At 35.8% G+C, this 25778-nt stretch overlaps 1 protein-coding gene across 2 annotated transcripts in view; it reads left to right on the forward strand.

Moving 5' to 3' along the window:
- The window catches only part of ZDHHC17 (zinc finger DHHC-type palmitoyltransferase 17), a 97460-nt gene extending 80181 nt beyond the window's left edge, over positions 1 to 17279 (forward strand). For both annotated transcript variants that reach the window (XM_036866668.1, XM_036866669.1), the window contains exons 11-17: positions 5166 to 5290; positions 6532 to 6594; positions 10513 to 10606; positions 11493 to 11576; positions 12798 to 12955; positions 13629 to 13723; positions 16438 to 17279. In XM_036866668.1, coding sequence (XP_036722563.1) covers positions 5166 to 5290; positions 6532 to 6594; positions 10513 to 10606; positions 11493 to 11576; positions 12798 to 12955; positions 13629 to 13723; positions 16438 to 16576 — 758 coding nt within the window. In that variant the 3' untranslated portion in view covers positions 16577 to 17279. The remainder of the gene's footprint in view (positions 1 to 5165; positions 5291 to 6531; positions 6595 to 10512; positions 10607 to 11492; positions 11577 to 12797; positions 12956 to 13628; positions 13724 to 16437) is intronic.
- Positions 17280 to 25778: the final 8499 nt, after the last annotated feature.

Consider the following 25778-nt stretch of genomic DNA (forward strand, 5'->3'; position numbering starts at 1 on the left):
GAATGTGTGCATGGGGCAAGTCATATTTCTTGCTGCTTTGCACATACAAATGACTGCAAAAGCACTGTCAATATTGATTTTGGAGTTACAAATAAATTCTAGCTAGTAGGCATGAGGATCAACTGTGTAAGAGTTATTTTAGTTCTCATAATATGTTACCCAACTTAAGTGTTTTTGTGGTGGTAATGAGTATTATATTGATGTAAACCATTTGTTATAATAAATTCTTGTTCTTTTTTACTATCCATTAGATAAGTATTACCCCATATACACGTTATATTTGTTTAGTGATTTTCTGGTTTATAGTTCTTTCAGATATGTTGTTTTACTTGGTTCTCAGAACAATTCTTTGAGATTAAAAATATAAACCACACAAATTGTAATGCTATTTTCTAACTGATGGAAAAATTGAGGTTCAGAGAAGTTGTATGTCTTGCTCAGAGTTACATAGCTAGGTAATTATCGAGAGTCTGATATAGAACCCAGCTCTTTGACCTGATACAGTGTGTCTTCAAATGCCCTATATTCTACTCTGAACATAAGTTCCTAAACCTTCTTAGAAAGCAATTTAGCAACCTGTAGAAAGGGCCTTTGATCTCTTAATTATTCATAAGTAAATAATAAGAGATAAGATCAAAGATTTATTTACAAGGATGTTTATCATAGTACCATTTACAATATAATAGGGAAAAAATGGAAATAACCTAAATGTCCAACCTGAATAGGAGGAAAGATTTTTCAGTTATGTGACATATGGTACAGTATAAAATAGCCATTAAAATGCTTTTCTAAGACTTAGTGATATGGGCTCATACTTAGAATATAACAAATGAAAAAATACTAAATTGTATTTACAGAGAGATTCTAATTTTAAAACGTGTGAATGATAAGAGCCAGAAGTGAGTACATGTAATTTTAGCTGTGGTTATTTCTGGGTGTGAGATATGTGAGTGATTTTCTTGTGCTTTTATTTATTTGAAAATTTTGTTCATTGACCATACTTCTTTTATAATAATCAAACAACTCTAAAATTCACTGTCGTAAACAGTAGAGTCTACTGTTTATTGTGTTGGCAACACTTTTGAAATAACTTATTAGGAATTTTGTATCTAAAAATAATTATTTTTCAGTCAGATCTTAAGCTTCTTAAACCAAAGGTGGATGTGAGGAACTTCTGGAACCTGGATCATTACATATGTAAAAATGAAAACAGTGCAGAATTATCATTTTTGCCATTCTTTCCTATGCATTTTCCTCTTGAGCATTTTTTCCTGTAGTTTACTCTTAGGGCTTCTTCAGTTTTACATGTATCTCTGCTAGTTTTCTTCTTATATTTTCTAAGCTTTTTAATCCCTATCTTTAGGTATCCAGTCATCACCTATGAATTCCAACAATACTGCTATAAATATTCTTGTATATCTTTTTTTTGTGTACATGTGCAGGTTTCTGTGAAGTCATTAAAGATACTCTTACAAAAGTTCTTAGTTCACATGTGTTTGACTACTGTGTATAACGAATGATGTGACGGGAGAGGTCAGTGTCTTCCTTTTTGCTCATTAGAGAACTCATTGCTCCAACACACTCTTTCCTCACTCAGTTGCAGTATCAACCTCGATATTTATCAAGTTTCCTGTAGTCTATTCGGTTTATTGATCTGTGTGCCTTACCAGTACTGTATTATCATATTACTGTAGCTTTATTCTTAGCTCATGATATCTGGTAGGCCAAGTTTCCCAACTTTTTTGTTTCTCAGGAATATCTTACCTCTTTTTAGCCCTTCGCACTTCTACTTAAATTTTTAAAAATCAGCTCCTTAAGTTCCATGGGAAGCCTAATGCAATTTTGATTGAAATTTTGTTTAAGCTATAGAATAATTTAGAGAAAAATGACTTCTTTCTGATATTTAGATCTTTGCTATTTCAGAATATCCTAGAGTGTGTGGCTTAAACAACAAAAATTAATTTTCTCACAGTTCTGGATCAGGATGCCCACATGGTTGTGTTCAGGAGAGGGCTCTCTTCCCGGCTTACAGACAGTCACCTTCTCCCTGTGTCCTCACATGGCAGGAAGAGAGTGAGAGAGCTCTCTCCTTTCCTCTTCTTATACAGCCACAGTTCTGTTGGGTTAGGGCCCCACCCTTATGACCTCATTTAACCTAATTATCTCCTAAAGAGCCTATCTCCAGGTACAGTCACATTATAAGTTAGGGCTTCAACATACGAATTTGGAAGAGGGGAGACATGATTCAGTCCATAGCAGAAGTCCAGAGTGGGATTGATAAGAATTCTGACTTTGTCTTTTCATCCACATTTCCCATACTACTAAAACAGATGGAGGTGGGATTAAGAACTACCCCAGGCGGCCTGTCTCACCAGAATCATCTTCTTTCCTTGACCTCCAGTTTGAACTTCATGGTATAGTGTGGTTGTCCTCTTTCCAAAGTTGTTGCTGGCATTTTGCGGGTCACTTGGTTGATTTGATTTACTGTTTTTGGTTCATTTTGGGGGTATTATGGTAAGTTAGAGCTGCAGTTCACAGCAGGCATCAAAATAACATCCAAGTAGATTAAAGAGTTAAATGGAAAAAGAAGATTCCATAAACATTTAAATGAAAACGTTGATGACAAATATTTGTTTTATTTCTAATTGGAGGAGTGTTTAAGCATAAAAACATAAATACAAATTAAGAATAAAATAATGCGTCTCTTGCTTCTAAATTCGCAACTTTTTTCCTTTACTCAATGCTAATGCAAACATAGTGATCAACAAATATGTATTGCTAGTGGGGTTATAAATTGGTGTATCTTTCTGGAAATAATCTGATGGTAGAAAAATATATATCAAGCTATAAAAATGTTCATACCCAAAGATATTGTTCCCATAATATTTAATGACCCAGGATATACTGCAGAGCACTTTGGCGAGGCAGAATAGCATAGGTAGTAAGAGCCTAGCTTGTAATACCAGCTCCACCTCTAATCCATTCTTTAATCTTAGACTGCTTAATTAACCTCTGCCTCAGTTTTGTCGTGGGGATAGCAGCAGGCTTTATCATAGGGTTTTTGTGCAGCCTAAATGGCTTGTAGTCAGTGATAAATAAGTGCTATTTTATTAATGTTAATAAATACACAGTGATCTCAATTATGATTAAAAGTGCAGAATACCAAAAATAAAAGGAGTTATCTCTGGGTTGTGGAGTTATTGTTTTTGTCTTTATGCTTTTTAGTGTTTTCTAACTTTCATTAGGAAAAAAGGTTTACAAAAAACAGCCATACCAAAAAATTATTTCTGTTAAATGCTTTACATTAACTGCACTGATCTATTGCTAAAGCTAAGTTTAAACTACAATTTGAAGATATCTATCTCTTTACCTTTAAAAAAACAAAGAAATTCTTTAAGGTCATCTGATATTTAATTCCTGAATATCCCTTTCAAATCTGTAGTCATTTACTGAGCTGCTATTTAGCTCCCTGCAAATTTAATCCAGGCTGTAAGAACCTGACCTATATACTTATATGTTAGCACTTTTTGAAACTGTTGTAATAAGATACTACCCTGAAAAATGCCATGGTTCAGCATTCGTTGCACATACATTTATCCAGCTTTATTCTTAAGCGAATTTTGCCTGTTGGAAGAGCTGAAAATTTGACTTCCTGTTTATTCTCTGCTGGTTGTACCCATGGATTTTGGGGAATAAGGATGGTGAAAGTTGGGAGTAAATAGGGAACTGGAGAAAGGGAAATCACTTTTATATATGGCAGGTGATATTAACTACTCTTTCTTCTCCCTTTTTTTCCTCTTGTATTTTAAGTGGTTGTTTAGTGTTTTTATATTTACCAAACAAATATAGGATTGTTTCATTCATGAAGCTGTTCTTTCTTACCTGTGCTTCATAAGAAATGTAAAGAGTGTGTATACATGATAATGTCCAAAAGTCTTACAGAATGTTTGTATGATACTTGTACTACATAAATTTTTTTTTTTTTTTTTTGGGGGGCCGCACCCTGTGGCTTTTGGGATCTTAGTTTCCTGACCAGGAATCGAACCCAGGCCCTCGGCAGTGAAAGTGAGGAGTCCTAACCGCTGGACCACAAGGGAATTCCCAGCATAACATTTTATTAAATCTTTTGTTTTTTTTTTTTTTACATGTACATGGGGGCCTTCATAAATAATGAAGACCTGAAGAAGTGACCAGAGTAGGAATCTTTATGCCTTTTAGCAAAGAAATGATACATTTGTGAAGAAATGACAAGACAAAGGGTTTGAGCTAGGGGCACTCAGTTATGGGGATGTGACTAGGAACTGTGTGGGGAGACTAGTGGAAGAGAAAGGTTAGTGCAGTCAGTGTGTGAACACAGGTCCCTGTCTGTCAGTGTCCTTCCCAGACTTCAGTGATGAGGCCTTTCCTTTCTTCTGTGGTACAGGGAAGGCACCATTCTCGTGGGAAATTTTGTGGACAACTTTTGTCCCCACGTAAAATCTTGAAAATGGTATGTTTTGTGTCCCAAAAATGTGTTGCTCTAGCAACATTGCTTTATTTCTCCCAGTGTTATTGAAAATAGTCTTTGATTCTTCACTTATAAGTGCCTAGTACATTTCTTATATTTTCATTAGGTAGAAAAATGTAAACATAGAAACTATTTCTGTTTTAAGCAAGTTTATAAGTACCTTTTCTAAAATGAAGGTCACCTTGAATGTGGGCAAAAATGGCAATGGAGAGAATGTAAAAACAATCTTTTAAATAGATGGGTATGATATCTAAGTGTTTGGTAGATTTTAATGCATATAGATAAAATATTGATAATACGCTAATTACTTTGAACATGAGAAGTCCCTTCATTTTTGTCAAAAGAAATAATGATCATTTAAAAATAATGTATTCACTGACTTAAAAAGTGTCAGATAACCCTACATGATTTAAAGTTTTTAAACAATTCACATTTTTATTGTTTACACTTACTTATGAGCAGAATGGGAAATGTATTTATTTTGATGTAATAGATAGACTAGCATATATAGATGTAATCTATTTTGATGCAGTAAACAAACCATCTTGTATTTTTTTGTAGGTTTTTTTGTGTGTGTGATAAAATTTTACAGATTATAGGTTTACCTATAATAATAACTAGTTTTCATTGCTTCTTTAGATTCCTTAACTTTAGGTACATCTCAACTTTTTATTTATCCATCTTCCATTCCTTGTCAATAGTATTGCACTTTTCTACAATTTTGGAAAATCTTGGAAATCAGATCCAGGGATTATTAAAGCTACAGAGGAACAAAAGAAAAAGGTAGCAAGATGCAATCTAACTAGTCACATGTGTTTTATTTCCAGATTGTCAGTATTTTTAGCAGATTATAATAGAGTACAAAAAAGGAAACTAGAGATTTCAAACCAAACTGAGATTTTGTGTAGTTGGTGCTCACCTTTGGTGTTCTTGTGATGTCCGTCCTTACACTTCCATGACATTTTAAAATTTCATGTTTCTCTCCTTTATAAGGATTATGATTGTTTTGAGTGACAAATACAGTAGTTTACACATCTCTGTAAACTTTCAGCAAATAAATATGCATTCAGTAAATGTTTGTTAAATGACTGTAAACTAGAAGGCCACTAAACTGGTTGATAGTGTAGATATATTGTTCTAATAACTGAAATGTTTGTATATATGATCCAGGGCACCCCTCATCTATAGCTGAGGTATGTAGGAAAATGAATTTATAATCCAAAGATGTCACGGTAAGTAGAGAATTGGATTAGAGGCAATTAGATCATTTTTAAGAGCTGTTTAATCCAGTCTCTGAAAACAGAACAAATCCTGATGAATTATTTCCTATCCACAATGGATTAAAATACTAGTAGGTTCTTACGGTCTCATCTTTCCCTTTCTAGGCTGCATAAAGAGTGCTACCCTTATGTTCCAGTATTCTTTAGACATTACTGGTTATTGATTTGCCAGGTTTTCTTAGTCATAATCCAGTTCTGAAGATTCAGTTCTTTACTGGACTTAGGTTTACATTCATCCCTTAATCATCAAAACCTTATACAGACTAGTTCTTAGGATAGGTCATTTAGTTTTATTCTCAGAGAAATATTCCCATAACTAAATTTAGGGTTGCTTTTTCATATATCCAAGAAATAAAATTCCAATATTCATATTATAATGAAATAGCAGAAGTAAGCAAAGAGATTTTATTATCTTCAGCTGAAAACATTGTTTAATTAAAAATGAGCATTGCGTTTGCTGATACTCATATATTTATTTTTATTGAAGTATAGTTGATTTTCAGTGTCGTGTTAGTTTCAGGTATACAGCACAGTGATTCAGTTATACATATATCTATTTTTTCTTTTTCATATTCTTTTCTCTTATAGGTTATTACAAAATATTGAGTATAGTTCCCTGTGCTATGCAGTAGGTCCTTGTTGGTTATCTGTTTTATATTTAGTAGTTGTGTATTGATACTCATATTGATGGCACAATAGTTGGTATTGTTCTGTTTTGAATAATTTTTTTTTTTTAATTCACAGACTATAGTTGAACTTGCAGAGACAGGAAGTCTGGACCTCAGTATATTCTGCAGTACCTGTTTGGTAATATTTTTTTCTTTATTCTTCCCTCTCTCCTCTTCCCCTACCAGTGGCATAGTGTAGAGAGTTTGGGAAACCAGGACAGTTTCTTTCACTGAGCACATTCCTTGGCCCACCCCCGCAAAATGCCTTTTAGATCATGGTACGAGAGGAAAGATGGTGAAAAGATGTCTCCTTTCCAATGTGCTTATTCCCCCAATGGTAGACCTTAACTACACTTCTGATTCAGTGGTGCCATTCATTTATATTCATTCTTATTCTCTTTTTCTCTCTTAAAATGTAATTCAGCAAATAAAAAGCTAACTAATAAAAGTATATAAAATCAAAAGTTTATTATGATTCCCTAATACACTGTCATCCTAATTACATTTTAAGAAAATTTATTCTTATATTTAAAGGTCACAGTGGAAAATTATTAGATAACTTTTAAGACAACATGGCCTCTAAACTGGTTCAATTAGAGCAGTTATCCATCTGTATTAGAGTGTTTATTCAACTTAGAGCACTATTTTATCATTGATATTAAATGTCATATTCAACCAGGTCATAGATAAAGCTATATATGAAATTAAATGGCATTTACTTATGGAATCAGATATAGTGATATTGACATTGTTTTATTACTATAGACATCTAATTTCTATAGAATAATACTGTTTTGTGTTTTAATGGTTTTCTGCTTAATTTTTATAATTAGTTCTTGTGGAAAATATATGGACTGCCGCAGTGGTTAAACCATATTTCTCTACATGGAAATGGAAATATCCCCAAATCATGCTTGAAACTAAATGCTCTTTTATACCTTTAAGTTATACACTACAACTGAACTAATATCTTAACAGTTGAATAATAATAAAAATAATTGACTTAGTTTAGGATTCTGGAATGAGTTTTTGAAACTAAGCTCTACTTCTACAGATTCTTTTAAGTTGTTTCACTTAACCAAACAGTTGTTTGGTTGGTTGTTTCTTTGACCTAACAGTTATGATTTTGGATGTTCAAAATATATACTGCTTTACTCTTGGTAACAACTTTAGACTGATTCTTTTGTATTTTCAAGCATGCTTTAAAAAGGCTTTTGTTTCTGTGCTTTACAATAGATAATTTACAGAATTGTATTCTTAACATTTAGAACATTTTTATACTCTACTATTCTGTGAAAATATTATTCTGTTCCGCAAAGTCAGGTATACATTGCTGATATCCTTGCCATATAGCAAACAGGTTCTTTTTTTTTAACACTTTATAGGCTATGCATTTAATCAATTATACCAAATTGTCATTCAAACATTGTATATGTGCTTTTAGCAGTACACTCAAAACAAGCAGTGATACATGTCATGAATAGTTAGACAACTTCACTAGAGAATTTTCTTTCCATCCTGAACATTGGGGTTAAAAGTATGGTCAGAAGTAGAACAGTAACTTTCCATTTTGATAGGAAGACAAATAATTGATAAACAGTTCAATTAAATTAGTTGGATGGTTCTTCAGGGCTGATACGGATTCTTGGGTCAGCTGCCTACCACTGCGGTTGTCTTCTTATCCTGGTGTGGTTGTCATTTGGGGTCAGCAGTCTTTTCTGTAGACAGTTCAATGCAGAGGCCCTTCTTAATTGGGAAATATGAATTTAAGAGTTGATTGCCTTCAGTTTCCTTGTGCATGAGGTACTTGAGAATACCTGATAAGAAGCCTTTCATCTAGGTTGGAGGCAGTCCTTTAAATGATGCTTTTTCCAGTATGCATAACCCCTTGGTTATAGATCATGGGGCACCTGATCTTCATCCAAAGATAGATTACAGTGATCAGCTTCAGAAACAAGCTTAGGATATCTTCTTAATAACTCAGTTAAACTTTACAATAACATAACATAGTAACAAAGAGCTATTTGGGAAGAGAGTTTTAGATGGTAAATACTGACCTCAATTAACAAAACTAGAATTTAACATCTGTTGAAACATAACCTTTTCTCTCTAAAAGTACCCTCATTTTTATCAAATATAGCCAAATTATGATTGTAGAAAGAATATCCCAAGTGGAAAACACATTTTCTAACCATTTCTTTTTTTTTTTTTTTTTTTTTTATTTATTTATAGCTGTGTTGGGTCTTCGTTTCTGTGCTAAGGCTTTCTCTAGCTGTGGCAAGTGGGGGCCACTCTTCTTTGCAGTGCACGGGCCTCTCATTATCACGGCCTCTCTTGTTGCGGAGCACAGGCTCCAGACGCTCAGGCTCAGTAGTTGTGGCTCATGGGCCTAGTTGCTCCGCGGCATGTGGGATCTTCCCAGACCAGGGCTCGAACCCGTGTCCCCTGCATTGGCAGGCAGATTCTCAACCACTGCGCCACCAGGGAAGCCCACCATTTCTTTTTTCATTGTGAGAGCATCAGTCTTGCAGTCAGCAAACAGGTTCTTTATATAGAGTTGCTCAATACAGTTTCATTGTTAAGTAAATATCTGATGGTAAGAACAAGACTTTCATCATAGCATAAACATTTTATTATATAAACATTTTATTATATATTATGTTATCGTAAGCTGCGTAATTCTGGATAGATAATTTGTTACTGTAAAATCAAGAGCTTGTCCTATTATAAAATGATTCAAATTGACAGAGGTATTTGTCATTATATGGGTATCCTTTACTTTGAAAAATACACAAGACACATGTAGATCAGAATTTTCTAAAAATGAATTGCTCTGTAAGTGAACTAAGGCAACTGTTGTGTTCAGGAGCCTTGTGTCAGTTTTTGTGCGGAATTCATTGACAGCTGTTGCCCAAAGGGGAGACTTAGCTGAGAGTTGGAAGTAAGGGTAAAATTTGTTTGCTATGTCCTACTTCTTTCTGCTAATAGATTTAGTCTCATTATCTGTGGTGAAGAATAACTTAACCTTTTCTTGAGTCCACAGATTTTTTTAATACATGTAAGAACTGCATAGTGCACCTATGCCTTTTTCTTAGTACCTCAGAATAGTGTGTAATTTATGCAAACTGTTGGGGAAATGTTAGTGCTTTTATTGAAACACCGATAAAGGATATTATAAAATTTGTTTCCAGCAAGGGTTAATAACTCTCGCTCTTGTCATGTGTCCAGCATTGGGACGAGCAGCTCTTTGAAGGTCACTAGTGAGTTCTTGTATTCACTTGGTTGCCTTAGAGTACTGTAGAGAAAAACATTTCACAACACTTAAAACATCATAAACATGAGTTTTTTATTGCCTGTGAAGACCTGAAGAATGTATTTTATGTTTTTTGAAACAAACAGGGACTGCCTAAACTTCTTAAGCATGTTGTACTGTCTTAGATAAGGTCGTGCGGTTCAGCAGAGGAAGTGCTGTACCTTAATCTGAGATCTCAGATTTCTTTCACTGAAAGAAAGACGTGTACACGTACTGGGATTTTTTGCTAGATTTGTAAACTTTGGGAAGACATTTTATTAGTGATGGGAATTTTAAAAGCTCTTTTTTATTCACTTCTAAATTGACCTTCCTTTTACTAAGGAACCAATTTCATTTTATTAAGCAACAACCAGTATTATGACCATTAATTGCAATACATTTTCATTAAGAAGCCTCAAGAGTGATATTTGAGGAATTTGAGGGCTGTGAATTAAATAGAGTACCATTCATTGCAACAGCAAATTGGTCTTTGATTCTTAATTATTTTTGTGAATTGATGGTTCTGCCCCATCTTAGGAATTTATATTTTAGAGTAGACTTATCCTCTTCATCTTTGTTGTTGCAGTTGAAATTTTATTAAACAAAAGTGATTTTTGTTTGGTTCTATTCCTTTGGAAACCTTGGTATAATCCTTTTCAAAAAATACCGGGTTTTTTTCATATTGTATTTTGAGAAAATAAAATGTTCGGCTTTCCTCTCTTAGGTATAGTGCCTTTCATAATCTTTTAACATGCCTGTTAACAGATACGGAAACCAGTGAGGTCCAAACATTGTGGTGTGTGCAACCGCTGTATAGCAAAATTCGACCATCATTGCCCATGGGTGGGCAACTGTGTAGGTAAGTTTTATTAGTAATTTCTAAATATATTGTTCATTTAAATTACTCTAGGTAACTAATGAAGTACAATATTAAAGTAGGTGTAGAAGGTTCATTCTAGCACCCTACAATGCCCCTCGTTCCCCCAGTTATTTTCTGAGTGGCAAAACATCAACTCAGTTGTAAGAGAGAGGGAAAAAGCCATCATAAAATCAGTGTCTAGAAAAGATTGATATAATTTCTCTATCAATTCTCTCTGGTGCCTACTCTTTCCTATTTTATCCATTGGATAACAGTGAAATCAATAAGGAGGCAGATTGTGTTGTTTTTTAGTTAAACTAAAGAAAGTAAGGCAATAACAAATATTTAAAGGTTGTTATGTACAGAGGCAGAGAAGAATGACAGATAAGAACTCTACATATCTCAGTGTTCAAGAATGGCATAGTCTGAGGAAATGAACTAAGTGGTCTGAGACGTGGCCCTGGAGATTTTATGAGAGGACAGCAGGGAAACATTACAAATATTGTATGACTGTGTTGGGGAGAAGCCTTTAAAAAGTAGGATTTTAAAGTTTATAAAACTAAAGATAAAATAGGGTTATTTAAACCTCAAGGCAAATAGAATTAAAGCTCAAAATTGTGATTTATTTGGTTCCTTAAGACTCTTTTGAATGAATATCATTGCAGTCACTACATCTTTGTGTGTCATTATAAGCATTTTAATTTTAACAATTTTATTAAAACATTTATTTTCTTGAAGAACATTTTGTAAAATAAATAATGTATGTGATTATTGTCCAAGGTGTATCTCACTTTTCATGGAATTTCCCCACCCCTACCTCACCCCTAGGTGTATTTCCAGTTGTTTTTTCTTAGCTAAAAAAAATTGCTTCTGTTTTGTTCTTTAGGTGCAGGCAACCATAGATACTTTATGGGCTACCTATTCTTCTTGCTTTTTATGATCTGCTGGATGATTTATGGTTGTATTTCTTGTGAGTACAGTTAGTTTTTTATCTTCTTAAAACACGTGTTTGCATACTCACGCTTTACCATATTAACAAAAAATACGATAATGTCAAATGTCTTTTAACTAAAAATTATGGTTTGGGGCACCTCACTACAATGAAACATAAAGAAAAAATAGATATAGAACTGTCAAACATGTTCAACATAGAGTATAAGAAATAGAATTATCAGTTAATTATCTTTTTAATAGGCTTTGAAAAGCTTCTGGGTAAAAAACACCAACATTTTTCACATCACATGCTTGCTTTACTCTAGTAGTTTATAGATTTTGTGATTGTGCTAGTTGCTCTTTCTTACCAAACAGCTGGGAAAATACAGTTAAGTTTGCACAGAACTTGAAATGTTTTGAAGAGTAAGGTATAATTATTGCCTATTAGAGAATGTTTAAAAGGTTAAGAATAAGTTGTCATTCAGTGATCATATGGGTATAGTATCTTAGAAGAAATGATGGGGTTTTATTGCAGTGAGAACATAATTTGGAAAGAATTTAAATGAAAATATTAGTTACTGTCCTTCAGGGCTTGGTGGTATTTAGCACAAAGATGTATTAGATGCTGACTTAAAAATAAGTCTCGGATGATTTCCTAGTCCTCCTACTCCCACAGATATTAAGAATAATCTCTGTTATTGCCCTAATGAAAAAGGAGGTTACTTCCTCAAATAGGGATTAACAGAGAGAACGATTTGGTCAGAGATCTTTACCTAATTTCTGGCAGCCCAAGACACCTGAGAGAGAGCATAGTCCTGCTCATAACATCAGTTCTTTACGGCAGCAGCTCTCAAAGAGTAGATTTTGTTTTGGAAAAAGCCCCCCTCACCAAGGTCATCTTGTGTTATGTTCCTCCCCTCCAAAGAAGTCTCACATATCTGTATCATCTTATCTTTGTATAAAGGAATTGGTTTTTTACGTATTATATGTATGCAATACCAATCAAATAAAAACTGTATATCGTTACAGTACAGGTTTGTTTGTTTTTAGGATTGCCTGCTGCTTTTTCTATTTCTGCTTTTGATACGTTTTTTCACTAATATACAAGGGGAGTATTTAAGAGTATAAAAATACTTGCATTGAAAGTCATCGGTTAAATTCTTGGATCGTGTTTTCTAAGTGGTGCCTACCACCAATGTCCGCACGAGGTGCTTGGATGATTATTGAGTAAATTTGAGTTCTTCTGCTCTGATTTTAGACTGGGGACTCCACTGTGAGACCAGTTACACCAAGGATGGATTTTGGACATATATTACTCAAATTGCCACATGTTCACCCTGGATGTTTTGGATGTTTCTGAACAGTGTTTTTCATTTCATGTGGGTGGCTGTATTACTCATGTGTCAGATGTATCAGGTATGTGCAAGTGCATTATTTGTTCTTTAGTGTGCTGAGAACTCTTAAAAATTCACTCCTTGCTTAAAAGATAACAATGTATTCTCTTTATAACCATTCCTACTTTTCAGTAATTAAAAGTTTTTCAAGAGTTAAAATTTTCAATTTGCTGTTCCTTTCTTCTTCACTCTTTCTCTCCACCTCTCCTCCCTCTTCTTATATTATGAACTTTTAACTATCAGTACTACTGTCGTCAAAACTTTTTATTTCTCTTTCCTGGTTTACATACATCCAGTTGGATATAAGTGTGAGTTTAGACTGATGGTTCCATTAATTTTGTGTGTGTTTTAATATTTTATTACCTACAAATATCAGTATTTATTCAAGAGTTTTTTTTAATTAGGATTTTTAAAAAAGCTCCTTCTTAAAGGGGCTGATGGAGAGGTAGTATGTACATAATGTCCATGCCTCCACATACACAATGCCAGGTGACCTGTTTTTAAATATTTTCCCCGTTTAACCAGCTACTTCTCACAGAGTCAGATGGTACCGTGTGAACCAGCTTGATGATCTCCTGATGGAAAGCCGGAAACAGACTTCATCATTTTTCTCCCCATCCTGATCCTCTTGAGAATTAACTTGTTTTATATTAAATATTCAGAGAGTTAATGGTTTGCTTTCTCTTGCCTCTTAGATATCATGTTTAGGTATTACTACAAATGAAAGAATGAATGCCAGAAGATACAAGCACTTTAAAGTCACAACAACATCTATTGAAAGCCCATTCAAGTACGTACATATCTATGAATTTAATATTTTCTCTTGACATATAAAGTTCCTTACTAACTAAACTTAGCAAATATCTAGTGAGTACATCAAAGAGAAGTATTTTCTTTAAGAATGGCAATAATATATGAAACAGGGAATATTTATTTTACTTAACAATGTGTGAAATAGCTTATAAAACATACCAAATACCAAGATTTCTGCCAGATGAAACATTGGTTAGTTCACCATAACTTTAGTATTTATCACATTAACTGTATATAAATTTGTGATATTCGTTTTTTTCCTTGATTATACAATTCAAACTTTATTGACCTACTAACGTTTAGTATTTGTTCTTTAACCTTTCCATCAATTTATAAATTTTCATTCAAAAATGAATGTATCCAGAAAATTGAAATAAGATTTTAAAAAATACAGTTGATTAAAATTTATTATTTAGGGAAATTTCCCAGACTCTAGGGCAGCTACTTTTTGGTGCAAATTACTTACTTTATTTGCCCTCTGAATGACACAAAAATTTCCACACACCTAGTTTTCTTTTCTTTTTTTTTTTTTAATTGAAGTATAATTGACATATGACATTATATTAGTTTCAGGTATACAACATAATGGTTTGATACTTGTATACACTGCAAAATGATCACCGCTAAAATCTAGTTAACGTCTATCACCATACTTAGTTGCAAAATTTTTTTTTCTTGTCATGAGAACTTTTAAGATCTATTCTCTTTGCCATTTTCAAATATGCAATACAATATTAACTATAGTCACCATGCTGTACACTGCATCCCCAGGGCTTACTTATTTTAGAACTGGAAGTTTGTACAGTTTGAACCCCCTTCGCCTATTTCGCCCAGCCCCACCCCCAGCCTCTGCCCTCCACCAGTCTGTTCTCTGTATCCGTGAGCTCGAGTTTGGTTGTTCAGATTCCATGTAAGTGATATTATGTGGTATTTGTCTTTCTTTGTCTGACTTATTTCACTTATAATGCCCTCACGGTCCATCCATGTTATCGCAAGTGGCTATATTTCCTTCTTCTTTACAATGGCTGAATTTTATTTCATTGTGTGTGTGTGTGTGTGTGTGTGTGTCGCATTTTTTCAATCTATTCATCTGTCGATGGACACTTAGGTTGTTTCCATATCTTGCCTGTTGTAAATAACGCTGCAATGAACATGGGGTGAAGATATCTTTTCAAGTTAGCGTTTTCATTTTCTTTGGATAAATACCAAGAAGTGGAATTGCTGGATCATATGGTAGTTCTGTTTTTAATTTTTTGAGGAACCTCCATACTGTTTTCCACAGTGGCTGCACCAATTTACATTCCCACCAACAGTGCACAAGAATTCCCTTTTCTACACATCCTCACCAACACTCGCTTTTCTTGTCTTTTTGATAATAGCCATTCAAATAGGTATGAGGTGATATCTCATTGTGGTTTTGATTTGCATTTCCCTAAAAATTAGTGATGTTGAGCATCTTCTCATGTCTGTTGGCCATCTGTATGGCTTCCTTAGAAAAATGTCTATTCAGATCATCTGCCTATTTTTTAGTTGGATTGTTTGCTTTTTTGCTGTTGAGTTGTGTGAGTTCTTTATAGATTTTGGATATTAACCCCTTATCAGATGTATGATTTGCAAATATTTTCTCCCATTCAGTAGGTTGCCTTTTCATTTTGTTGATGGTTTCCTTTGCTGTTCAGAACCTTTTTAGTCTAATGTAGTCTCATTTATTTATTTTTGCTTTTGTTGCCTTTGCTTTTGGTGTCAGATTCACAAATTCATCACCAAGACTGATGTCAAGGAGCTTACCACTTGTGTTTTCTGGTTTCAGTTCTTACATTCAAGTCTAATCCATTTTGAGTTAATTTTCGTGTATGGTGTAAGATAGTGGTCCAGTTTAATGCTTTCGCATGCGGCTGTCCAGTTTTCCCAACACCATTTATTGAAGAGACTGTCCTGTTCTTTTATTTATATATATATTTTTTAATTTGCATTCAATTCAAAGTTAAGAAACAGTAGTTTCCTAATAATAGAAATATTTAAAACTTTGAATTTTACTCAAGCTGCTTGTCTACTGCCATCAAGCTTTTGTGGTGCTATTAATTGTTGCATGTTTGTGGAAAGCATGTAAACCTTTAAATAAAAGCAAGAATAATAGAGTCGATTGAGTAGTTTTGAGAATTCTCCCATAGGCACAATAATTATATAAGGTGTAAAACTGACTGCTTTTCCAAAGGTATTCTTGAAGTTCTAAAATTTGGGAACTTTCCTTGATATTTCTTTTTTTAAATTACTATTCTTAGGTACACTGTCAAGTTTATGCTATTGATATTATTTTGTCTTTTACTCTCTCAATTTTGGATATAGTTTGTCTCCTTGCCAAAGAGCCACCAGTCAAGGAAAGGTTTTATCAAAAATTGCGTATTACACAGGAATGAAAGAAATGCAAATTTGAATAACTTTAAAATATAATTGTGTAACCCATTGTATTAGCAAAAGAGAAAAATCAGACCCGTGAAGAAACATGAATGCATACATATTTTGTAGAGTTATAAGCAGGTTCTTTCTGGCAGGAAACCTGAGTTTTTAAGTTTTGAAAAAATTTATTTAACATTAAAATGATATTAAACTCATATTAAATTATTGTACTAATAGACTTTTTTCTTTTTCTTTTTCTTTTCCTTTTTCTTTTTTGGTGGGGGTGGTGTTTAGCCATGGATGTGTAAGGAATATTATAGACTTCTTTGAATTTCGATGCTGTGGCCTCTTTCGTCCTGTTATTGTGGACTGGACCAGGCAGTATACCATAGAATATGACCAAATATCAGGATCTGGGTACCAGCTTGTGTAGCAGCATCTTTATCCTATGAAGCATATTGCTGAGTGGTGCCTGAAAATTGTGTCTGTCCGTGTCTCTCTCACACTCGAATCCACATCCTTTGAACAAATAGCATGCTACATGTAGGGCTAACAGTGAATTTTACAGTCTTTTTTTTCAACACTTTTGTTAACAAAGGTAAACATGGACAGAACACACTGCCACTTCTGGGAAGAATAAAGGTCTTAAAAAGAATGTTAATGGTTCTTAATGTGGGAATTCACAAAATACTCAACTTTTTGGTTTTGTTCTCATAACATTTTTCATGAAAAAAGAGTGAACTTATTCTGTTGACAGACATGGTATACTGATCAGAAATGCTTGATTCTAGCTAAAACTAAATTTATGGTATACAGCTAAATTTTATGATGCACTCTACTATTAGTATTGCATTTAATTCCAAGAAAGTTGTCTTAAATTGATTCAGACTAGTATTATGTACGTGTTAGAATGTACATGTAAATACTGTGATGAAAATCATGTGGTTTTATTAGGGATCTACTGTAATATGTCTTCAAAGACACAAGAAAATAATGTTCACCAAAAAATGTGCTAACAATATTTTATTGCTATCAGCTGTTGGCAATGCTGATATATTTCTAGTTCAGTGAAATACTTTTTAGTAACCTTGCTCTAAGGTTTTATGGTCTGATAATAAAGCACTTGCATGAGTATAGTAAGTCATGTTATTTTGTTCAACTTAAAAGCCCTACTAAGTGCATGATACACCTCATAGAATGTATACTGGCACACACTATCCCGTAAAGCATAAATTAGAATTTAATTTGATGTGCACATAGTCCAGTTTTTTAAGAGTTGAGCTATTTTCAAGAAAAGGCAGAACAAATAAGTTAATGCAAAATTCTCAATAATAGAGATAAATGGCTATACTGCAAAATAAAGTGTAGACAAAATAATGGAGTCTAGCTAAAGATGGAGCATGATCTCTGTACATATAGCACATGTGAATAAAAGAAAAGCTAATAGTATATTCTGGTTTTTAAAAAATGACCTATCAGAAAGAATTTTATCTCTAAGATTGTTTCAATTTTCCCAATATTGAATGTTTTGAAATTTGTTAATGCTGTCTGAAACAATTTCAGAAAGATTTTCTAATTGTCAAAAATGATGCACTGATCAATTTTTGTTGCAGCATTTCCATATTCTCATGGTGAACTGTTGGTCACTGCTTCCATAACTATTGTTTACAGGTTTAGTCCTCTTAAGCGCTGTAGCAACTGTGGTTCGAGCAACCTGTGGGAAACCTGTGAGAGGGAATGGGCTGGGGGAGGGTGGGAAAAGGGTAGTCAGACCAATGACAGATCCTAGACCAGTGTAAAGATTGCGTATCTGCATATAAATAATTTATCAAGTAGTTTTCTCTTTGTGTCTCTATGTGTTAGTGTATTTAAAGCTGCTCATTTCATTTTATCCAACCAAAAAGAAAAGGGAGATAATTAATGAGCTTCTAGTGATGTTCAATATCGCTGTTAATAAGCATTATACCCTGCAAGTTCACTGCATGTCTGATGCTTGGTAAAATTAGTATTCTCTGTAAAATGCAGATTACAGGTATTAAAGCAATCTAGTGGTATACCCGCCCCTTGCCTTAGTAAGAGGAGCAGTGAAAATGTATATAGTTGATGTTCAGTATTTCCAAGTACCATTTTTATATAGTAGTTTCTTTGAGCATAAGTCATACATCAAAAAAATTACTCTTAGTGTACTTGAGTGTTTTAATATTAGAAAATTGGCATACGTACTTTATTTTTGAAAAGGGAAGAGATGGGTGTGGGGTGGCAATAGCATTGTGCCATTTTGTCATAGAATGTACAAAATTGGTTAACTTTACAAATGTCTCTGCTAGTTTTGACTACTAATTGGGGGAAATTTTAGATAATTTTTAAATTCAAAGTTATTTATAAAAGGCTAGAATTCATTTTAATTTTTTGTATTTTGAGCCACTTCACGTGAAGACTCAGTTGCAGTTTTTATCGAATACATTTTTATTAACAGTCAAATACAATGGTGGTTTTCTCAGAGTTTGTATGAGAGTGTTGTTACCATGTTCTTTCTTTATGGTACAATATTCTTTCCAGTGCAAAGGAGATGTCTTTCAGTTAAATAGAAAAAAACAAAACTCTAGATGTATACATGGAAAATATTAGCAATGTTAATGCTTTAGTACTAGCCATCTCATAGTACCAGTGAAATTTATAACTCAGAAATGGTCTGATGGTCAGGAGCCAACCATGCCTCTGTGTACCATCTAATTATTTTGTAGGTCTTGTGTGTGGAACCACTTTAACCCCGTTCTAAAGTTGTGTATGAAGGTGACCCTTTGGGGAATAGTTCATATCAGCTTCATTGCATACTTTTAGCAAATAGGAACTTATTTCTCAGCTCTAAACATGAATTACTTCTTTGGAATTTTTTCCTTATTTTGTTGTTCCCAGGAATTTATTTGAAATATTAATAGGCATAAAACAGCATCATTATTATACTTAAGCTATGGATAATTTTATTTTATATTTTCTTTATTTATAACTGTGCCAAGTATTATTTTGCTACTTAACGTGTTACTCTGTGGAAAGAAAAACCTGTAAAGTGTTTAATAAATTAGCTCTCCTTACATAAATTAAATCTGTCAAAATTTTGTAAAATATTAATCAGAATAAATATTGACTCTTAAATGTGTGTTTGGTTTTTTGCTCCGTTCTCTTCAAGAAATTGATGAAACACGGGTAGTGGTACCTGTGATATGAAAAGATTATTCTATATGTTTATATCTGGGTCAACTAGGAATCAGGTGGCAAGACTAGAAATTGGCAAAAGTAGAAGGTGGTGGTAGTATTCTTTAAAAAAAACACAAAAACCAGCAATCTCTAATTCTGTGTGTGTATGTTTGTGTTTGTAATGAATTTTTTTTAAATAAGAGAATGTGTTATTTTTTTAAGAATTTTGTATTCCATGGAGTTAATTAGTATCCTCAAGGACTGTATGAATCTCCAAGATTTAAATGTAAGTATGTCTAAAGACTCTGTAGTAAAATAGTAGAAAAGGAAGCCTACCAAGCATTGATCTCAGTTACTTGAGAAACTCTGCATGACTTAAGAAAGCCTTCTTTGGGACTTCAAAAAGCAAAAATTATGGAGGAGCCCTTTCCTGTTGTTCACATGATTGTTTATGGTTTAATTGAGAACCCAGTGGTATTAAACAAATATTTTCAGATTGGACTAATTTTCATTTCATAATTATTTTACTGTATTGAAAGTAATGCCTCCAGAGCTGTGTAGAACTCAAGTAACAATATTTTGAACAAATATAAATAATAAAGGAAATTCTACTGTAAGCCCTCCCTTTTCATTCCAGTTAGGTACTTTTCTCCTTTTTATCTTCTTGTCTGGATTCCCCAGTCCTTCCCAGATTGGTAGATTGTACCTATGATGTAGATGTCTGGTTCTAAGAGTTTATAGAGATAATTGGAAACAAGTGGTATATACCAGGACAAGAAATCTTAGCTTCAGGTCAGAAAGTAAACCTTCAATTTCATAAAGTTCTTGGTATTAGAGTTTTCTATTAAATATCTTTATGTGACTATTAAAATAGAAAAATCTGTAATTCCAAGTGGAAACTTCAGAATGTCCCTTGATCTAGGTCAGCTAAGTCATAAACTCAAGGATACCAAATGTGCCTCTTAGAAAACTCTTTTTACCTTTGAATTGGAGTATGAATGTTTTGCTCAGATAAATTTTACCAGAATATATCTGTCATCAGATATTTACTTGGATTGGAAAATACTTTGTAATAGCAGTGTTTCTAGTACTAAGTAAGAAAGAGGGATTATTTCCATGCAAAGCATTAGAAAGCCTCATTGCTGCTGCTGCTGTTTCTTGGATCTGTAGGTTTGCAGTTGTCATCAAATTTGGAAATTTTTCAGTCATTATTTCTTCAAATATATTTCTTCCCCCCTTTCAGCAAACTCCAGTTACACGTATATTAGGCCACTTGAGATTGTCCTATAGCTCAGTGATAATTCAGTTTTTAAAATTCTCTTTTTTTCCCCAGTGTTTATCTTGGATAGTTTTTAATGTCTTTAAGTTCAATTAAATTTTTTTCTGCACTGTCTAGGCTGTCATCAGTACTATTCAGTGTATTTTTTTTTTAATTTATTTTTGGTTGTGCTGGGTCTTCGTTTCTGTGTGAGGGCTTTCTCTAATTGCGGCGAGCGGGGGCCGCTCTTCATCGCTGTGCGCGGGCCTCTCACTGTCGCGGCCTCTCTTGTTGCGGAGCACAAGCTCCAGATGCGCAGGCTCAGTAGTTGTGGCTCACGGGCCCAGTTGCTCCGTGGCATGTGGGATCTTCCCAGACCAGGGCTCGAACCCGTGTCCCCTGCATTAGCAGGCAGATTCTCAACCACTGTGCCACCAGGGAAGCCCCTATTCAGTGTATTTTTTTTTAAATTATTTATTTATGGCAGTGTTGGGTCTTCATTTCTGTGCGAGGGCTTTCTCTAGTCGTGGCAAGTGGGGGCCACTCTTCATCGCGGTATCGTGGCCTCTCTTGTTGCGGAGCACAGGCTCCAGATGCACAGGCTCAGTAATTGTGGCTCACGGGCCTAGTTGCTCCGCGGCATGTGGGATCTTCCCAGACCAGGGCTCGAACCCGTGTCCAGGCAGATTCTCAACCACTGCGCCACCAGGGAAGCCCTTCAGTGTATTTTTTGTCTGCCACATTATAGTTTTCACCTACAGTGTTTTATTTGAACCATTTTTACATCTTCTGTATTGCTACTTAACTCTCTGAAAATAGAGTACAGTTATAATTAACTGTTTTAATAGTCTTACCTGTTAATTTTCATATGTATGTCCGGTCTGGGTTGGTTTTGATAGATTTTTCTTCATCATTATGGACTGTATTTTCCTGCTTCTTTGCATGCCTGGTAATTTTTTTTTTAAGTTTTATTTATTTATTTATTTATTTTTGGCTGTGTTGGGTCTTCGTTTCTGTGCGAGGGCTTTCTCTAGTTGCGGCGAGCGGGGGCCGCTCTTCATCGCTGTGCACGGGCCTCTCACTGTCGCGGCCTCTCTTGTTGCGGAGCACAAGCTCCAGACGCGCAGGCTCAGTAGTTGTGGCTCACGGGCTTAGTTGCTCCGCGGCATGTGTGATCTTCCCAGACCAGGGCCCAAACCCGTGTCCCCTGCATTGGCAGGCAGATTCTCAACCACTGCGCCACCAGGGAAGCCCCATACCTGGTAATTTTTGATTAGATGCCAGACACTATGAATTGAGTGCTGGGTATTTTTTTATTCTTATAAAAATTCCAGAGCTTTGTTCTGGGATGCAATTATTTGGAAACTTTGATCCTTTCAGGTTTTGCTGTTAAGCAAGATTTTGTTAGGCAGGACCAGAGCAGTGTTCAGTTCAGGGTTAATTATTCCCCATTACTGAGGCAAGACCTCAGTAATGTACTGAGGTCTCCATCCAAAGCTCCATGAGTCACACTTCTCAATCTCACTGGTGAGAATAGGCACTATCCCCAGCTCCATGTGAGCACCAGACACCATTCTCTCTACATCTTTCAGGTGTTTTTTTCCATAATCTTGGGTAGTTACCCGGCATGCATGTGCAATCAGAGCACAGCTGAAGACTTGCAAGGTGTGGGGGCGGTTGGACGGTGCTCTACAAATTCCTGGGGTTCTTTCTCTGTGTAGCTCTCTCCAGTCCCTCCAACGCTAGCTGCCCTGGTTTCTCTGGACCCTCAGCTCTGTCTCCTCAACTTGGGGTGCCTTCCAGCTCTCTCTGTATTCTCCCTCCTTAGACTATAGCCTGGAAACTCTCAAAATCCCAAGACTGACCTCATTTTCTCCGTAACTCTCCTTTGTTGCCTATTGTCAGTAGTTCTCAAAACCATATTTTTTCATGTAATTAGTCTGTGTTTTTGATTCTTTCAAGTGAGAGGGTAAATTTGGTTCCTGTTATTTCAGCTTGACTATAAGTGGAAGTCTGAGTTAATACATTTTTTTAAAATTTTGTTTAATATATGGAAAGTAATGATAGATGTAACTGTCATGAACAAAAGCTTTTTGGGGGTCCTCAGTAATTTGAAGAATGTAAAAAGTTCCCAAAATCAAAAAGTTTGAGAACCAGTGGTCCAGGCCGTCATTTCCCAGTGCTCCTTGAGTTGTTCGTGGCTCCATGGACAACTAATTCAGTGCAAGGCTTTCTTCAAGTTAAAACAGACGCCTCAACTACAAGATCTCAAGGCCTTCAATCTGCTAGCATGCAGTGTGAATCTGCATGAACATAGATAGACGGCTGTAACGCTCCCTGAACTTAACTGATCATGAAGAGTTTTTAGAACTACAGTTGCCAGCAGTCCTCCCTAAATATACCAGACCACCACAAGGGGCCGAAAATATCCCAAGCGGGTCATTTTTTTTTTTTTAAGTTTTATTTGTTGATTGATTGATTGCTTGATTGCTATGTTGGGTCTTCGTTTCTGTGCTAAGGCTTTCTCTAGTTGCGGCAAGCGGGGGCCACTCTTCATCGCGGTGCGCGGGCCTCTCACTATCGTGGTTTCTCTTGTTGCAAAGCACAGGCTCCAGACGCGCAGGCTCAGTAGTTGTGGCTCACGGGTCTAGTTGCTCCGCGGCATGTGGGATCTTCCCAGACCAGGGCGCGAACCCGTGTCCCCTGCATTAGCAGGCAGATTCTCAACCACTGTGCCACCAGGGAAGCCCGCGGGTCATTTTTAAAACAAAAATACTTCCTTACCATGCAGCACTTTAATATCACATTTGGATTACTTTGGGGCTACTCTGTTGACTTACCTCCAAATGATGGAAGTGATTCCTCCCAGGACAGAGCCTGCCCAAGGCCAAATTCCCTTTTCCACTCCTAGAACCACTGGAAGCTAATTTTATGGTTTTGGAGTAGCTGTTTTGCCATGGCTCCCAAATTAAGAATAAATTTAATTCTGAAAGGAGGGTCTAAACTTTATCAGGCAGAAATTTCAAATTACCGGGTACCTGGCAACTTCATGTGGAGTATTTTCCTATCGGATATCTATTAGCATCTCCAGTACAATTTGGGAAACATGGTAGGATGGGAAATGTTGGCTCTGTGTGGGAACAGTTACAACATTCTGGTTATCTACAGCACTGAAAAATTTAGTGGTTAAAAAGGCATTTTTGTTCACAGATTTGCAATTTAGGACTCAACATAACTCACTTTGCTCCACTGGGTGTCAGCTGGGATGGTTCAAAAACTGGGGACTGGAATAGCCTGAAAGCTTACTCACTCACCTGTCTGTTAGTTGATACTGGCTGATGGGGAAGATCTTAGCTGAGGTTATGGCTCTAATACTTACATGTGGCCTCCCCATGTAGTCTGGGCTTCCTCAAAACATGGTGGCTGAGTTCCAAGAGTAAGCATCTCAAGAGAAAGAGGCAGGCAAGAGCTGTGTTGTCTTTTGTAACCTAGCCTGGTCCATTATACTCTGTTAGTTAAAACTGAGTCACTAAGGTTGACCCTTATTCAGAGAAAGGGGAATTAGACTCCATCTTCTGTTGGAATGTCAAAGAATTTGTGCATGTGTTTAAAACGACCACAGAATGAATCAGAAGTTACTCCGTAAATCTTCTTCAGTTCAGCCCGGTTCCTTTATTGTTAACTTCCCCAGCCTGCTTACCAAAAAGACCCTTCCCTCTCCCACGGTGAAACTTGCCTTACGGAACATGTGAAGTACTCAAGGCTATGATATAAATAACCATGAATTCTTTCACCTGGTACACCCTCAACTGACCTTTTCCCACCATGTTTCTGCTTTTTTTTTTTTTTTCTTTTGAGGTCATATAAGATTAAGATGTATTCACAGATTAGGCTGGTTCAATTTTACAAATACACATTACAGACTAATATCACACCCTGCCACTGAAAAATAAAGGGTTGGATTGAGTCTGGTAATGAACTAAAAGTTTCTGGAGAAATAATGAAAATATACCTTATATAGTCTGATACTCCTTTTCTCCCTGAGCCAGCTGAATGTGCCAGGACAATGCAGCATTCTTTGCTAATTTTGCAGAATTGAGATTTGTGAGAAAAACACAAATCTTCAACCCAGTTTCCAGGATTAGTAATTCACTATCAGATGAGAGTGGGGAGTCTTTAAAAAGTCACACTGAGCCTCAGATTCTATAGTTGTCTGTAGGTAGCTGTTTATAATGATCTTTAGATCGAGATAAAGCAAAAGAATTTTTTTTTTTTTTTTTTTTTTTTTTTAAAGTAATTGATTTTTTTTTTTTTTTAAAGTCACTTTTTTTTTTAAAGCACTTTTCTTTTTTATAGCTACTTTATTTATTTATTTTATTTTATTTTTGGCTGTGTTGGGTCTTCGGTTCATGCGAGGGCTTTCTCTAGTTGAGGCAAGTGGGGGCCACTCTTCATCGCGGTGCGGGGACCGCTCTTCATCGCGGTGCGCGGGCCTTTCCTATCGCGGCCCCTCCCGTCGCGGGGCACAGGCTCCAGACGCGCAGGCTCAGTAGTTGTGGCTCACGGGCCCAGCTGCTCCGTGGCATGTGGGATCTTCCCAGACCAGGGCTCGAACCCGTGTCCCCTGCATTAGCAGGCAGATTCTCAACCACTGCGCCACCAGGGAAGCCCCAAAAGAATTTTTAAGTGTTTTAACAGTGTGCCTACCCTGGGTCAGCATACCTTTCTGAGAAGCTTGTTAGGAGGGCTTCTATGGCTCCACCCCTAGAGATTCTGCTTCTCTGGGGCCTAGGAATCTGCCTTGTAATACTCCCGGGTGACTCCAGTGCAGGTTGTCCAGGAGCCATGCTTTAGGAAACTGCTCCCAACAAGAGAAGAGCAACCACTGAGCTAGAGTGGGGCAGGCAGGCAGGAGTTCTGCACTGCTGAATTAATTGCCAGCTCTGAAGAGCAGGAATGGTGGGGCCTGTTGCCTAGCAACCCTCACTCTTGAGGCACACTTGCCAGCTTAGAGAGAGCCATCTTTTCCAACAGCTGTAATGCAAACGTTAACCTGGTGAGTCAACCGCATAATGGGGTGGACTCTCTTTAACCAATAAAAATGAAGGTGGGGACCCAGATGATTTACCACTAACCGACATCACAGCACTCCTCCAAAAGGTTAATTGAAAGACACTGAACA

The sequence above is a fragment of the Balaenoptera musculus genome, chromosome 10 (assembly GCF_009873245.2).
Source record: "Balaenoptera musculus isolate JJ_BM4_2016_0621 chromosome 10, mBalMus1.pri.v3, whole genome shotgun sequence".
Taxonomy (NCBI): Eukaryota; Metazoa; Chordata; class Mammalia; order Artiodactyla; family Balaenopteridae; genus Balaenoptera; species Balaenoptera musculus.